At 43.1% G+C, this 17,455-nt stretch overlaps 1 protein-coding gene across 1 annotated transcript in view; it reads right to left on the bottom strand.

Moving 5' to 3' along the window:
- The window catches only part of LOC109904228 (collagen alpha-1(XXVIII) chain-like), a 37,619-nt gene that overhangs the window by 5,909 nt on the left and 14,255 nt on the right, over positions 1–17,455 (bottom strand). Inside the window, exons 11-22 of the mRNA XM_020501458.2 lie at positions 16,593–16,661; positions 16,439–16,507; positions 16,167–16,235; positions 11,357–11,425; positions 9,078–9,146; positions 6,435–6,503; positions 4,370–4,438; positions 3,002–3,073; positions 2,814–2,882; positions 2,653–2,724; positions 549–617; positions 329–397 (exon numbers count right to left, since the gene is read on the bottom strand). Coding sequence (XP_020357047.2) covers positions 329–397; positions 549–617; positions 2,653–2,724; positions 2,814–2,882; positions 3,002–3,073; positions 4,370–4,438; positions 6,435–6,503; positions 9,078–9,146; positions 11,357–11,425; positions 16,167–16,235; positions 16,439–16,507; positions 16,593–16,661 — 834 coding nt within the window. The remainder of the gene's footprint in view (positions 1–328; positions 398–548; positions 618–2,652; positions 2,725–2,813; positions 2,883–3,001; positions 3,074–4,369; positions 4,439–6,434; positions 6,504–9,077; positions 9,147–11,356; positions 11,426–16,166; positions 16,236–16,438; positions 16,508–16,592; positions 16,662–17,455) is intronic.

The raw sequence follows: 17,455 nt of genomic DNA, 5'->3' as shown, positions 1-17,455 counted from the left end.
TGAGCCGACAAGGTGAAAAATCTGTTGATGTGCCCTTAAGCAAGGCACTTAACCCTAATAGCTTCAGGGTTGCCATTGATAATGGCAGACCCTGACCCCACTCTCAGAGGGTGTCTCAGGGAGAGTTGGGATATGCAAAAAACACATTTCTAATTCACACATGCGTATTAATACACACTTGTACATGTGTGAAAAAGGACAAATATAAGCACACATCGTTATTATTTCCTGCAAGAACAGGGTGATCAAAGATCCTACACCTGTATGTCTCATGGTTACTTTCACCACAGTTTTTTGTGATTTATGTATTGGTAACTGCAACACTTACCTTCGGCCCAGGCAGCCCATAGCCTGTCTCTCCAATAGGCCCAGACGGACCAGGAGGGCCTAGATCACCCTGAGACAGAGGGCGAGATAGGGAAATGCTGTTTTTCAGCCAGGATCTGATGATGCATGGCAATGACCTATGTGTAGCAGTGTTTCTTATGTACATTACTTGATAAGAACAGCATAGAGAAACAGGGTGTTAATAGATGTGTATTTCTTACCTTAGGACCTGCAATGGCCCGTCCCGGTAGTCCTGACATGCCCAATCGGCCCGGTGTGCCAGGCTCTCCCTGGAAGAAGAATGGGCAATAATTTCCCTTGAACTCTAGATACACTACATGACCAAACGCATGTGGACACCTGCTCGTTGAACATCTCATTTCAAAATCATGGGCATTAATATGGAGTTGGTCCCCCCATTTGCGGCTATAACAGCCTCCACTCTTCTGGGAAGTCTTTCCACTAGATGTCGGAACATTGCTGCGGGGACTTGCTTCCATTCAGCCACAAGAGCATTAGTGAGGTCGGGGACTGATGTTAGGCCTGTGTGATGGAGTTGAGGTCAGGGTTCTGTGCAGGCCAGTCAAGTTCTTCCACACTGATCTCAACATACCAGCAAGCTCAGAATCGTCTAGAATGTCATTGTATCCTGTAGCGTTAAGATTTCCCTTCACTGGAACTAAGGGGCCTAGCCCCAGACCATTAATCCTCCTCCACCAAACATTACAGTTAGCACTATGCATTGGGGCAGGTAGCATTTTCCTGGCATCCACCAAACACAGATTCGTCCGCTGGACTGACAGATGGTGAAGCATAATTCATCACTCCAGAGAACACGTTTCCACTGTTCCAGAGTCCAATGGTGGCAAGCTTTACACCACTCCAGTCAACGCCTTGCATCGCACATGATGATCTTAGGCTTTTGTGTCTGCTCGGCCACGGAAACCCATTTCATGAAGCTCCCGACAAACAGCTTTTGTACTGACGTTGCTTCCAGAGGCAGTTTGGAACTCGGTAGTGACTGATGCAACCGAGGACAGACAATTTTACTTGCTTCAGCACTCGGCGGTCCCATTCTGTGAGATTGTGTGGCCTACTACTTCACGGCATAGCCATTGTTGCTACGTTTCCACTTCAAAATAACAGCACTTACAGTTGAATGGTGCAGCTCTAGATGACTTGTTGGAAAGGTGGCATCCAATGACGGTGCCACGTTGAAAGTCGCTGAGCTCTTCAGTAAGGCCATTCTACTGCCAATATTTGTCTATGGAGATAGCATGGCTGTGTGCTCAATTTTATACACTAGTCAGCAATGGGTGTTGCTGAAATAGCCGAATCCACTAATTTGAAGGGGTGTCCACATACTTGTTTGGAGGTTTGGAGTCACTTAGAAATGTCCTTGTTTTTGAAAAAAAGCTAACTTTTTGTCCATTAAAATAACATAAAATTGATCAGATTTACAGTGTAGACATTGTTAATGTTGTAAATGACTGATGTAGCTGGAAACGGCTGATTTTTAATGGATTCTCTACATAGGCGCACAGAGGCCCATTGTCAGCAACCATCACTCCTGTGTCTCAATGGCACGTTGTGTTAGCTAATCCAAGTTTATAATTTTAAAAGGCTAAATGATTGTTAGAAAACCATTTTTACAGTTACAGTGGGGCAAAAAAGTATTTAGTCAGCCACCAATTGTGCAAGTTCTCCCAATTAAAAAGATGAGAGAGGCCTGTAATTTTTATCATAGGTACACTTCAACTACATCCAAGTTTATGGGGTGGGGCAAAAAAGTATTTAGTCAGCCACCAATTGTGCAAGTTCTCACACTTAAAAAGATGAGAGAGGCCTGTAATTTTCATCATAGGTACACTTCAACTATGACAGACAAAATGAGAAGAATAATCCAGAAAATCACGTTGTAGGATTTTTAATGAATTTATTTGCAAATTATGGTGGAAAACACGCTCTTTCTGTGAAGATGTTCGGGCCATCTATGTAATCATCTAGAGCAGGGCTCTCCAACCCTGTTCCCGAAGAGATACTGTCCTGTAAGTGTAAGCTGGTTGATAAACTGAATCAGCTGCGTTTCAACTGGGGTTGGATTGAAAACCTATAGGAGGGTAACTCTCCACGAACAGGGTTGGAGAGCCCAGATCTAGAGTATTTTGGTTGAACTCAAACAAAAATAATTAAGATATGTTTACTAAATACAATCTGTAAAATAGATTACTATACTGTTTGAACAATGAAGATTTGTCAAACTCTGTAGGCCTGTAGTGATCAGACAGTGTTCGGTCTCAGACAGTGTTATTGTGTTATTCTCACCTTTGCCCCTGAGGGTCCAGTCATGCCAGAAGGTCCATGTAATCCACGGATGCCCCTCTGACCCTGATCTCCCTGGGAGGGGTGGAGCACACAGAATTTACATGACCCCCTCTTGGTGCTTACAGGTTAGTATGACAGAAGGGTAAGGATGTGAAACCTACCTTCTCGCCCTGGATGCCGATCCCTGCTGCACCCTCAGAACCTCTGAGGCCAGCGATACCAAACTCACCCTGGCAGAAGGGGCAGAAACAAACCTTTTCACATTGGCACATTCCCTTTTGTTGTGCTATACTGTATCTATAGATCTATATTGTATCTATAGAAGTGGTGTAAAGGTCAAATAACACACCTTCTGTCCTGGAGCCCCGTCCTCTCCTGGAAGACCAGGTAAGCCAGCCAGGCCATATGCACCAGGCTCACCCTGAAAAAGAAACAAATTGCTTTTTAAAATACTCAGTGGTCAGTTTATTAGGTACACTCATCTAGTACGGTGTCGGACTCCCTTTGCCTCCAGAACAGCCTGAATTGGTATCAAGGGACATAACGTGTGGTAGGAAAACATTCCCCACACCATCCTATACTGTTGACACTGGTCAGGATGGGGTCATGGACTCATGCTGCTTATTCCGAATCCTGACTATGCCAACAGCACGACGCAACAGGAACCGGGATTGGTCAGACCAGGCACGGTTTTTCCACTTCTGCTCACTGGAGTTGCTTCTTCATGTTTTTAGCTGATTGGAGTGGAACCTGCTGTGGTTGCAATAGACCATCCGTGACAAGGACCGATGAGTTGTGTGTTCTGTAATGCCGTTCTGCACACCACTGTTGTACTGCACCATTGTTTGCCTGTTTGTGGCCCGATTCTTAGTTTGTACGATTCTTGCCATTCTCCTTCGACCTCTCATCAACGAGCTGTTTTCACCCACAGGACTGCCAATGACTGGATGTTTTTTGTTTGTCGCACCATCGACAGTAAACCGTAGACACTGTCACATGTGAAAAGCCCAGGAGGCTGGCCGTTTCTGGCACTGACAAACATACCATGCTCAAAGACTGCATTGAAAAGACGGACGCAATCAGACTACAGAAAACGGATACAGTGGGCGAGGTCTTCAGCACTCCTCCCACAAGTCTCCAGAAAACTTCTGTTTTGGGACCTTTTCATTATAACGTTGGACGAAATACATTCATAGTGTGTGAGGAACGTGTTTGCTTGACTCATAAATTCTAGTCTTCTATCTAATATTTAGAAAAAACATTTCTTATTTGGCTAGAGTTATGCTAACCCATTTTCTTGCTTGCTGGCTAGATACACAGGTTAGCTGGCTTGTTAGCTACAGTAGTTAGCTACTGGCATCAATTTTTGTTATTTTCATATTTTCCCTATTCCACTGTTTGTAGAATGCATTCTGGCATTTGAATATAGTGCAGGAAAAGGGAATCCAGACACTGTGGACGCGGTAGACACATTTAAACATAGGTGTACACGCATGATGCACTCGGAATTCCATGATCAGAACTTTATGATCAGAATATTAAAGCAGCATGAACTGTCAAGTCTAGATATTGCCAAAGTTGCTTAGGTCACAAGTTTTTGCCCATTCTAATGTTCAGTCGGTGTACCTAATAAACTGGCTGCTGAGCGATCACCAGGCTAATTTGAGGAGGCATTTCTTTACTATTTGGAAGAGGGTGGATAAAGTATTTGTCTTACCTTTGGCCCTGGCTCACCAACACCTCTTTCCCCTGTAACTCCAAGCTCTCCTGGTAAACCTTGATCGCCCTGGAAGTAAGAAAATGGAAAGTAGCATTTGAAGAAATCCCTACAGTGACTGTACGTACATAACCCAACCAGAAGCCATGGATTACAGGCATAATCCTCACTGAGCTAAAGGGTAGAGCTGCCGCTTTCAAGGAGCGGGACTCTAACCCGGAAGCTTATAAGAAATCCCGCTATGCCCCCCGACAAACCATCAAATAGGCAAAGCATCAATACAAGACTAAGATTGAATCGTACTACTCTGGCTCCTACGCTTTTTGGATGTGGCAGGGCTTGCAAACTATTACAGACTAAAAGGGAAGCACAGCCGTGACCTGCCCAGTGACACAAGCATAACAGGCGAGCTAAATTACTTTTATGCTCGCTTCGAGACAAGCAACACTGAAACATGCATGAAAGCATCTGCTGTTCAGGACGACTGTGTGATCACACTCTCCTTGGCCGATGTGAGTAAGACCTTTAAACCGGTCAACCTTCACAAGACGGATTACCAGGATGTGTACTCTGAGCGTGCGCTGACCAACTGGCAAGTGTCTTCACTGACATTTTCAACCGGTCCCTGACTGAGTCTGCAATGCTAACATGTTTCAAGCAGACCATCATAGTCCCTGTTCCCAAGAACACTAAGGTAACCTGCCTAAATGACTACCGACTCATAGCACTCAAGTCTGTAGCCATGAAGTGCTTTGAAAGGCTGGTCTGGGCTCACATCAACACCATTGTCCCAGGAAACCTAGACCCGCTCCAAATTGCTTACTGCCCCAACAGATCCACAGATGATGCAATCTCTATTGCACTCCACACTGCCCTTTCCCACCTGGACAAAAGGAACATCTATGTGAGAATGCTATTCATTTACTACAGCTCAGCGTTCAACACCATAGTGCCCTCAAAGCTCATCACTAAGCTAAGGACTCTGGGACGAAACACCTCCCTCTGCAATTGGATCCTGGAGTTTCTGACGGGCCGCCCCCAGGTGGTAAGGGTAGGTAACAACACATCTGCCACGCTGAACCTCAACAGCCTATAGGAAGGAGGTCAGAGACCTGGCCGTGTGGTGCTAGGATAACAAACTCTCCCTCAATGTGATCAAGAGAAAAGAGATGATTTTGGACTACAGGAAAAGGAGGACCGAGCACACCCCCATTCTCATCTACGGGGCTGTAGTGGAACAGGTTGATAGCTTCAAGTTCCTTGGTGTCCACATCACCAACAAAATATCATGGTCCAAACACACCAAGACAGTCGTGAAGAGGGAATGACAAATCCTATTCTTCCTCAGGAGACTGAAAAGATTTGGCATGGGTCCTCAGATCCTCAAATGTTCTACAGCTGCACCATCAAGATCATTCTGACAGGTTGCATCACTGCCTGGTATGGCAACTGCTCGGCCTCCGACCACAAGGCACTACAGAGGGGAGTGCGTACGGCCCATTACATCCCTGGGGCCAAGCTTCCTGCCATGCAGGACCTCTATACCAAGCGGTGTCAGAGAAAGGCCCTAAAAATTGTCAAAGACTCCAGCCACCCTAGTCATAGACTGTTCTCTCTGCTACTGCACGGTATGCGGTACTGGAGTGCCAAGTCTAGGTCCAAAAGGCTTCTTAACAGCTTCTACCCCCAAGCCATAAGACTACTGAACAGCTTATCAAATGGCTACCCAGACTATTTGCATTGCCCCCCCTCTTTGACACTGCTTCTACTCTCAAGTTTATTATCTATGCATAGTCACTTTAAATCTACCTACATGTGCATATTACCTCAATTACCTCAACGAACCTGTGCCCCTGCATATTGACTCTGTACCGGTACAGTATATAGCCTCGCTACTATTATTTTACTGCCGTACTTTAAATATTTGTTATTTACTCATTTATTTTTTAATTAACACTTATTTTTCTTAAAACTGCATTGTTTTTTAAGGGCTTGTAATTCACTGTAAGGCTGTTGTATTTGACAAATACAATTTGATTTTACATTATCTAGGCGTAACACCAACCTTAGGTCCAGGTAAGCCCTCTCCTTGTGTCCCTCTGCCGCCAGGTGGACCCCTGGGACCCTCCACTCCCTGAGGAATAACAATCACAATCACGTCAGTGTGTGTGTGTGTGTGTGTGTGTGTGTGTGTGTGTGTGTGTGTGTGTGTGTGTATGCGGTGGCAACTTGTCCCACCTGTTTTGAGCCCCACATTTTTACCCCCCCCCCTCCCGTTTTGCATGTTGACTTGGCATTAATACCTGTCACATATCGGTTTGCAAACAATATAATAAAAGAACAAATCATTGACTTAAAATAAAGCCGCATACAAACATGGTCTCTTTTTTGCTTTCTTGAGTTAAGAAAGTGTATGTTGGCAGCCGTTAGTAGCCCATGAGACTCACCCTGATAATTTGGTCAATTTTCCTCTCATTAATTTAGCCTACTGTTCTGACTTGGTGGTGCACATGTAGACTATAACCTGTTTTAGAGAAATGTAATCATCGAATATTGTAAGAGCTTTCATTGGCTGCTTAAATGACCCCTTTATTTATCCTATGGTTTTGACTTGGTGTACAGGGACAACACCGTAAGAACGGCCCATGTTCTGAATTCAGTCACTGTACATTTCAAAGGTGCTGAACAAATAGTTATACTGACTACGTCCGTCATAGCTCGTCATAGCTCGCTCAGTCTTAATCAAAATTACGATTAGCCTCTTATCCTCTGGTCGTCACTTATGTCATAGTTTGTACATCTCAATTGTCAGTAGTAACCAGATTTGTTTAAGCAAGTCAGCCATTTAAAAAATAAATAATTTAAGGCACTAAATGAGTCAGAATTAACTGTGTCGCTGCCAGACAAGGCACCATTGATAGCCAGGTGTAGTAGTGGTAAGTTGTTGGGGCTGCTGTTGGGACTCTGCTGTTGGGACAGCTTTACGAAAGCCCTACCAGTTTGTGGGCACCGTTTGTCACGGTTATAGCGCAATTAATCTATTACTTAGTGTTGTGTTGTGTAGTGGCTTTGCCGGCATGCATCCCTCAATTGTTTTGGCCCACCAAAATGTACATGCTAAAATCGCCACTGTTTGTATGTGTGTGATATGTGTGATGTACATCCAAGTGTAGTATTACAGTTGAAGTCAGAAGTTTACATACACCTTAGCCAAATACATTTAAACTCAGTTTTTCACAATTCCTGACATTTAATCCTAGTAAAAATTACCTGTCTTAGGTCAGTTAGGATCACCACTTTATTTTAAGAATGTGAAATGTCAGAATAATAGTAGAGAGAATGATTTATTTGAGCTTTTATTTCTTTCATCACATTCCCAGTGGGACAGAAGTTTACATACACTCAATTAGTATTTGGTAGCATTGCCTTTAAATTGTTTAACTTGAGTCAAATGTTTCAGGTAGCCTTCCACTAGCTTCCCACAATAAGTTGGGTGAATTTTAGCCCATTCCTCCTTACAGAACTGGTGTAACGGAGTCTGATATGCTCGCATACAATTTTTAGGTTCTGCCCACAAATTTTCTATAGGATTGAGGTCAGGGCTGTGTGATGGCCACTCTAATACCTTGAGTTTGTTGTCCTTAAGCCATTTTGCTACAACTTTGGAAGTATGCTTGGGGTCATTGTACATTTGGAAGACCCATTTCCAACCAAGCTTTAACTTCCTGACTGATGTCTTGAGATGTTGCTTCAATATATCCACAATTTCCTTCATGATGCCATCTATTTTGTGAAGTGCACCAGTCCCTCCTGCAGCAAAGCACCCCCACAACATGATGCTGACACCCCCGTGCTTCACGGATGGGATGAGGTTCTTCGGCTTGCAAGCCTCCCCCTTTTACCTCCAAACATAACGATGGTCATTATGGCCAAACAGTTCTATCTTTGTTTTGTCAGACCAGAGGACATTGCTCCAAAAAGTACGATCTTTGTCCCCATGTGCAGTTGCAAACCATAGTCTGGCTTTTTTTATGGTGGATTTGGAGCAGTGGCTTCTTCCTTGCTGAGTGGCCTTTCAGGTTATATCGATATAGGACTTGTTTACTGTGGATATAAATACTTTTGTACTGGTTTCCTCTAGCATCTTCACAAGGTCACAAGGTATGATGGCTGCGTGGTCCCATGGTGTTTATACTTGAACGTGGTACCTTCAGGTGTTTGGAAATTGCTCCCAAGGATGAACCAGACTTGTGGAGGTCCGCAATTTTTTTTCTGAAGTCTTGGCTGATTTCTTTTGATTTTCCCATGATGTCAAGCAAAGAGGCACTGAGTTTGAAGGTAGGCCTTGAAATACATCCACAGTTACACCTCAAATTGACTCAAATTATGTAAATTAGCCTATCAGAAGCTTCTAAAGCAATGACAACATTTTCTGGAATTTTCCAAGCTGTTTAAAGGCACAGTGAACTTAGTGTATGTACATTTCTGACCCACTGGAATTGTGATACAGTAAATTATAAGTGAAATAATCTGTCTGTAAACAATTGTTGGAAAAATGACTTGTGTCATGCACAAAGTAGATGTCCTAACCGACAAACTATAGTTTGTTCACAAGAAATTTGTGGAGTGGTTGAAAAACTAGTTTTAATGACTCCAACCTAAGTGCATGTAAACTTCAACTGTAAGTTACTTTTGCCACTCAACTTACCTTCTCCCCCTGGATGCCCGCTCCTGTAAGTCCAACAAGTCCTGGATGACCTGGAGGCCCGAACTCACCCTGAGATCAAACATAGAATGGGTTGAGGGTCAAGGTTGGTATTTAACCCTTTATGAGCATATTGGCATATTCCACTAGGTACAGACTACAATTTAACGTCTATTCCACTTTGGTTCAACGTAATTTTGTTGAAATGACATGGAAACAATGTTAATTCAACCAGTGTGCGCCCAATGGGATACAGTGCCTTGCAAAAGTATTCACCCCCCTTGGTGTTTTTCCTATTTTGTTTCATTACAACCTGTAATTTAAATGGATTTTTATTTGGATTTCATGGAATGGACATACACAAAATAGTCCAAATTGGTGAAGTGAAAAAAATAACTTGTTTCAAAAAATTATAAAAAAATTAAAAACGTAAAAGTGGTGCATGCATATGTATTCACCAACTTTGCTATGAAGCCCCTAAATAAGATCTGGTGTAACCGATTACCCTTAGATGTCCCATAATTACTTAAATAAAGTTCACCTGTGTGCAATCGAAGTGTCACATGATCTGTCACATGATCTCAGTATGTATATATGTAAATGTATACATACAGTATATATTTACATTTACATATACATACATACACCTGTTCTGATTGGCCCCAGAGTCTGCAACACCACCAAGCAAGTGGCACTATGAAGACCAAGGAGCTCTCTAAACAGGTCAGGGACAAAGTTGTGGAGAAGTACAGATCAGGGTTGGGTTATAAACAAAATATCTGAAACTTTGAACATCCCACGGAGCACCATTAAATCCATTATTAAAAAAATTGAAAGAATATGGCACCACAACAAACCTGCCAAGAGAGGGCCGCCCACCAAAACTCACAGACCAAGGAGGGCATTCATCAGAGAGGCAACAAAGAGACCAAAGATGACCCTGAAGGAGCTGTAAAGCTCCACAACGGAGATTGGAGTATCTGACCATAGGACCATTTTAAACCGTACACTCCACAGTGCTGGGCTTTACAGAAGAGTGGCCAGACAAAAAGCCATTGCTTCTAGAAAATAATAAGCAAACACGTTTGGTGTTCCCCAAAAATCATGTGTGAGAATCCCAAAACATATGGAAGAAGGTACTCTGGTCAGATGAGATTAAAATTGAGCTTTATGGCCATCAAGGAAAATGCTATGTCTGGTGCAAACCCGACACCTCTTATCACCCAGAGAACACCATCCTCACAGTGAAGCATGGTGGTGGCAGCATCATGCTGTGGGGATGTTTTTCCATCGGCAGGGGCTGGGAAACTGGTCAGAATTGAAGGAATGATGGATGGTGCTAAATACAGGGAAATTCTTGAGGGAAAGCTCCTTCAGTCTTCCAGAGATATGAGACTGCGACGGAGGTACACCTTTCAGCAGGACAATGACCCTAAGCATACTGCTAAAGCAACACTTCAGTGGTTTAAGTTAAGGGAAAACATTTAAATGTATTGGAATGGCCTAGTCAAAGCCCAGACCTCAATCCATCTGAGAATCTGTGGTATGACTTAAAGATTGCTGTACACCAGTGGAACTCATCCAACTTGAAGGAGCTGGAGCAGTTTTGCCTTGAAGAATGGGTCCCAGTGGCTAGATGTGCCAAGCTTATAGAGACATATCCCAAGAGACTTGCAGCTGTAATTGCTGAAAAAGGTGGCTCTACAAAGTATTGACTTTGTGGGGGGTGAATAGTTATGCACGCTCAGGTTCAGTTTTTTTGTCTTATTTCTTGCTTGTTTCACAAGAAAAAATGTTGCATCTTCAAAGTGGTAGGCTCGTTGTATAAATTAAATGATACAAACCCCACAAAAATCCATTTTAATTCCAGGTTGTAAGACAACAAAGTAGGAAAAATGCCAAGGGGGTTGAATATCTGCATGAGTGCCTTCCTGAAATGCGATGTGCTGTACACATCTTGTTTCTGACTCCAGAGGGCTAAATTCTGTAACCACCAATAAATGTGCTTGAAAACCTTTGCTTCTAACATCATAACATGGTTGTTTATTGAATCCTACAACAGGTGGTGAAAAAATAATACCACCTTCAACTTTGAACTTTTCCACAGTAACTAGAGATTTAACACCCTCCCAGCTGGCCCTTCTTTCTCAATGGAGCATTCCAAGGAGACACCTGCTGACTAGGACATTCAGGCTTGTTTATGCACTTCACTAGGTATTTTGTTGGGTAGACATGACATGTTTGTGTGGATGGCATTCATTACTGACGTATTCACAGCCCACCTTTTCTCCTTTGATTCCTGCACCCGTCTGTCCTCTCGGCCCCCTCGGTCCGTCCAGCCCCCGGTCTCCCTGCAAAACAAAGACAAGTCATCACCCTTCTCTCCCAGTCACACATCCAGCTCCCACTGGCTCACACATTCACAGAACTATCCTCATTGTTCTCAGTCAATAGCGTAGTAAGGACTGGGCGGGTTAAGTTAGCACCTGTCTCTGTCTTGTGAGTAGTATGACATGGTCCAATGTGAGTGTAGTTATGTTATTCCCAAATCTTTAATTCATGTTGGAATCTGTTTATGTTATCCCTCCGATGAGTGTTGCTTGCCCTTCTCAAACTAAACAGAAAATAATGAAATGCAGACACAGACAATAACATATTAGTTGTTGTGGGGGTTGGCCCATTCTATAAAACTGCCCTGACCCATTTTGGGGTGAGGTACTTTCCCATAAGTGCCAATGGGTCTGGCACAGTTCTGACAGATGTTTGGTTGCCTCAGGACATTTTCGGTGTTTACCCTCCTTTTTCAGGATCTGCCTACTACCAAATGTATGAGCATCAACCACTCAAACTCTCAACAGTGCCATTATGTAATTTGCTTTCAGGTTCTGACTTGAATTAGGAAAAACTTTACTACACATACATATGTGTTAATGCTCATGTCTCGAGATGTTATGATGACAATATAACTAAAATTAAACCCATGATGAACTCCAAGTGCTGTCATGTTTTCATGTGTTCGATTTTGTGCTTGCTTGCCATTCTTAAATATCATGTAAATCCAGGCCCTCTCCATGTGTATGTAATGTTTGAACAGTCTACATATAAAATATTGTATACGGTGCATTCAGAATGTATTCAGACTTTTTCCTCATTTTGTTATGTTATAGCCTTATTCTAAAATGGATTAAAATGTTTCCCCTCCTCATCAATCTACACACAATATCCCATAATGACAAAGCCAAAGGTTTTTGCAAATTTCTGAAAAGAAAAAAAAAGAAGAAAAAAATCACATTTTCAAAAGTATTCAGACCCTAGTACTTTGTTGAAGCACTTTTGCCAGTAATTACAGCCTTGGGTATGACTCAACAAGCTTGGCACACCTGTATATGGGGTGGCAGGGTAGCCTAGTGGTTAGAGCGTTGGACTAGTAACCGGAAGGTTGCAAGTTCAAACCCCTGAGCTGACAAGGTACAAATCTGTTGTTCTGCCCCTGAACAGGCAGTTAACCCACTGTTCCTAGGCCATCATTGAAAATAAGAATTTGTTCTTAACTGACTTGCCTGGTTAAATAAAGGTAAAATAAAAAATATAAAAAATAATCTGGGGAGTTTCTTCCATTCTTCTCTCCATCAGGTTGGATGTCTATGTCTACTTCAGGTTCAAGTCCGGGCTCTGGCTGGGCCACTCAAGCTCATTCAGAGACTTGTGTTATCTTGGCTGTGTTCTTAGGGTTGTTGTGCTATTTGTCCTATTCAGTCTGAGGTCCTGAGCAGGTTTATCATCAATGCAAATCATACTTTGCACCGTTCATCTTTCCCTTAATCCTAACTAGTCTCCCAGTCCCCACAACATGATGCTGCCACCACCATGCTTCACCTTAGGGATGGTGCCAGGTTTCCTTCAGAGGTGATGCTTTGCATTCAGGCCAAAGAGTTCAATCTTGTTTCTCATGGTCTGAGAGTCCTTTAGGTGCCTTTTGGCAAACTCATCTTCACAGAGGAACTCTGGAGCTCTGTCAGAGTTACCATTGGTTTCTTGGTCACCTCCCTGACAAAGGCCCTTCTCCCCCAATTGTTCAGTTTGCCGGGCGGCCAGCTCTAGGAAGAGTCTTGGTGGTTCCAAACTTCTTCCACTTAAGAATGATGGAGGCCACTTTGTTCTTGGGGACTTTCAATGCAGCAGACATTTTCTGGTACCATTCCCCAGATCTGTTCCTCAACACAATCCTGTCTCGGAGCGCTACAGACAATTCCTTCGACCTCATGGCTTGGTTTTTGCTCAGACATGCACTGTCAACTGTGAGACCTTACGGTATTAACAGGTGTGTGCCTTTCCAAATCATGTCCAATCAATTTAATTTACCACAGGTGGACTCCAATCAAGTTGTAAAAACATCAAGGATGATCAATGGAAACATGATGCACCTGAACTCAGTTTCATAGCAAAGGGTCTGAACACTTATGTAAATAAGGTATTTCTGTTTCTAAAAAACTATTTTTGCTTTATCATTATTGTGTATTGTGTAGAATGAAAAATAATTTAATACATTTTATAATAAGGCTATAACGTAACAAAATGTGGAAAAGGGAAGGGGTCTGAATACTTTCTGAATGCACTGTATGTCACTCCACAAGTTGTGACATGGAGTAATGACATTGTTTTTATAGGGTTTGCTCATGCACAGCAACATGAATGGTAACACTTGATTGAGCACTTGAGCTTTGAGTAGACTGCTTTGGAGAAGGGCAGAGCCTGACTTTGACAGTTGCAGCCAATGTGTTGAAGAATAAATAAGTGAAGAATCTGTCAGATTACACAATCTGTCAGTTGTGCTTTCATGTGTATGTAATGCCTTGTCTGTTTCCAATGTCAAATATGGCCTAACAGATGGGCATCTACAACAGACCAGGTACTGGTAGAATCAAGAGGTTGAGAAGCCATCTTTTTAATAGCAGGTTTATGTCCGTTTCTGCTATTATTGTATTAAAGCTAAATTATTTAGCTTTAATGTTGCTTCCAGAATTGTTGCTACCGGTAATCCCAGAAAAGATGCTGTGGGCTAACACAAATATCACTGGAAACAATGGAATCGTATCCCCACAGTGACCGTAAATACATATCCCAACCAGCAGGCATGGATTACAGGCAACATCTGCACCGAGCTAAAGGTTAGAGCTGCCGCTTTCAAAGAGCGGGACACTAATCTCAAATCAAATCAAAGTTTATTTGTCACGTGTGCCGAATACAACAGTAGACCTTACAGTGAAATGCTTACTTACAGGCTCTAACCAATAGTGCGGAAAAAAAGGTATGTGTGTGTGTGTAGGTAAGTAAAGAAATAAAACAACAGTAAAAAGTCATTTGAAAATAAGAGTAGCAAGGCTATATACAGACACCGGTTAGTCAGGCTTATTGAGGTAGTATGTACATGTGGGTCTGGTTAAAGTGACTATGCATATATGATGAACAGAGAGTAGCAGTAGCGTAAAAAGAGGGGTTGGCGGGTGGTGAGACACAATGCAGATAGCCCGGTTAGCCAATGTGCGGGAGCCAATTGAGGTAGTATGTACATGAATGTATAGTTAAAGTGACTATGCATATAAGATAAACAGAGAGTAGCAGCAGCATAAAAGAGGGGTAGGGGGGGAACACAATGCAAATAGTCCGGGTAACCATTTGGTTGCCTGTTCAGGAGTCTTATGGCTTGGGGGTAAAAACTGTTGAGAAGCCTTTTTGTCCTAGACTTGGCACTTCGGTACCGCTTGCCATGTGGTAGTAGAGAGAACAGTCTATGACTGGGGTGGCTCAGGGCCTTCCTCTGACACCGCCTGGTGTAGAGGTCCTGGATGGCAGGCAGCTTTGCCCCAGTGATGTACTGGGCCGTACACACTACCCTCTGAAGTGCCTTGCTGTCGGAGGCCGAGCAATTGCCATACCAGGCAGTGATGCAACCTTTTGAGGATCTCAGGACCCATGCCAAATCTTTTTAGTTTCATGAGGGGGAATAGGCTTTGTTGTGCCCTCTTCACGACTGTCTTGGTGTGTTTGGACCATGATACTTTGTTGGTGATGTGGACAGCATGGAACTTAAAACTCTCGACCCGCTCCACTACAGCCCCGTCGATGTGAAAGGGGGCATGTTCAGCCCTCTTTTTCCTGTAGTCCACAATCATCTCCTTAGTCTTGGTTACGTTGAGGGATAGGTTGTTATTCTGCCACCAGGTCTCTGACCTCCTCCCTATAGGCTGTCTCATCGTTGTCAGTGATCAGGCCTACCACTGTTGTGTCGGCAGAACTTAATGATGGTGTTGGAGTCGTGGCTGGCCATGCAGTCGTGGGTGAACAAGGAGTACAGGGGGGGAGGACACGACAACACCTTTTCCCCCTCGGGAGTCTGAAAAGATTTGGCATGGGTCCCCAGAACCTCAAAAAGTTCTACAGCTGCACCATTGAGAGCATCCTGTTGCATCACCGCCTACAGAAGGTAGTGCGTAAAGCCCGGTACATCATTGGGGCCAAGCGTACTGCCATCCAGGACCTACATTATATACCAGGCGGTGTCAGAGGAAGGCCCCAAAAATTGTCAAAGACTCCTGTCACCCAAGTCATAGACTGTTCTCTCTGCTACCGCAAGTCTAGGACCAAAAGGCTCATTAACAGCTTCTTCCCACAAGCCATAAGACTGCTGAACAATTCATCAAATGGCCACCCGGAGTATTTGCATTTACCCCCCCTCCCTTTTTTTTACACTGATGCTAGTCGCTGTTTATTATCTATGCAGAGTCATTTTGCCCCTACCTACATGTAGAAATTACCTCGACTAACCTGTACCCCACATATTGACTCGGTACCGGTACCCCTGTATATAGCCTCATTATTGTTATTTTATTGTGTTACTTAGAAAAATGTTTTTACTTTAGTTAATTTTGTAAAATGTTCTTAACTCTATTTTCTTAAAATGACATTGTTGGTTAAGGGTGTTAAGTAAGCATTTCACAGTAAGGTCTACACCTGTCGTACTCGGCGCATGTGACAAATAGAATTTGATTTGATTCCAGCTGTACCCAGATAATTTCTCTATAGTATTCATACCTTTGGTCCAGGGAGCCCCTCGCCATGGGGTCCTTTCTCCCCTTGAACACCTTGTGGCCCTTGAGGCCCCTGTAAAATAAATCAGCATAATTATTTTTCCAACATTGGGTCAGATGACACTGTCTTTGAAGTTGTCATCCCAGCTCACATTTCCTACTGTGATATACAGTATTACTCAAAGTTGAAAAAAAATCAGTCTGGTTGTCAATGAAACCAAACTACGTAATGCAGTATGCTACAGTAAAATGCTAGTAGAGTTTCTGTCCACTCACTGGCTGGCCATGTTCACCAAGCCCTGGCGGACCAGGGGGGCCGAGTCTTCCCTGGAATCCCAGATCACCCTAGAAAGAAGACATGGCGAGATGGAACAGTTAACATAAAACAATTAATTAGTTAGACAAAAGCAATAATAGAAAAAAAACGTACCTTTGGTCCAGGAAGTCCAATACCAGTTTCTCCCTGAATTCCGGGCGGCCCAGTTAGACCGCGGTCACCCTATGATAACAAACACGAGAGACACAGAAAAGTTAGCAACAAACAAAGTTAGCAGCATAACACAGACCCACTCTAAAGAACAAGGGAGTGGGTTATCGAAGACAACCACGACACCAATAATTGCTTCTAATACTTCTAATGCTTCTAATGTCCTTGAACCGATTATTTGAAAATCGCAAACAAAATCAGTTATAAGGATAATTTAGTTGCTAATGGCAGTCTGCAGTACCAAGGTCGGCCTTCCGATTGAGTTACTCAATTAGAGGGGGCAACACTGAGCTAGCCTGTAAAGTGACTTCCTGGTATAGCTCAAACTGGCATGTCGCCATGAGACACCATCTTAACCGACTTAATTTGGTTTCAATGCGCTATTTTATCTTCACATAGACATGAATGGTGTCACATGATCGATGGCTTTGATCATTCATTTATACAGTCCAGGTTACAGCAAAAGGGCAGTCCAAAGCTCGAATTCTGTCTACGCAGATCAGACAACCTTTAAACATCCAGTTGTTTTACATTTACATTCAGATGAATGTTAATTGACATCCCACAGAAACATTGCCCTTTGATCTATCTTACTCAGATACAGTTGTAGTCAGAAGTTTACAATTAATTGACATCATTCGAGGCAGTTGGTGGTCTACCTGTGGATGTATTTCAAGGCCAACCTTCCAATTGTGCCTCTTTGCTTGACATCATGGGAAAATCTAAAGAAATCAGCCAAGACCTCAGAAAAAAAAATTGTAGACCTCCACAAGTCTGGTTCATCCTTGGGAGCAATTTCCAAACGC

Source organism: Oncorhynchus kisutch, linkage group LG2 (assembly GCF_002021735.2).
Source record: "Oncorhynchus kisutch isolate 150728-3 linkage group LG2, Okis_V2, whole genome shotgun sequence".
NCBI lineage: Eukaryota > Metazoa > Chordata > Actinopteri > Salmoniformes > Salmonidae > Oncorhynchus > Oncorhynchus kisutch.
The sequence above is the reverse complement of the archived record's forward strand: the minus strand, read 5'-3'. Positions and strand labels throughout refer to the sequence as shown.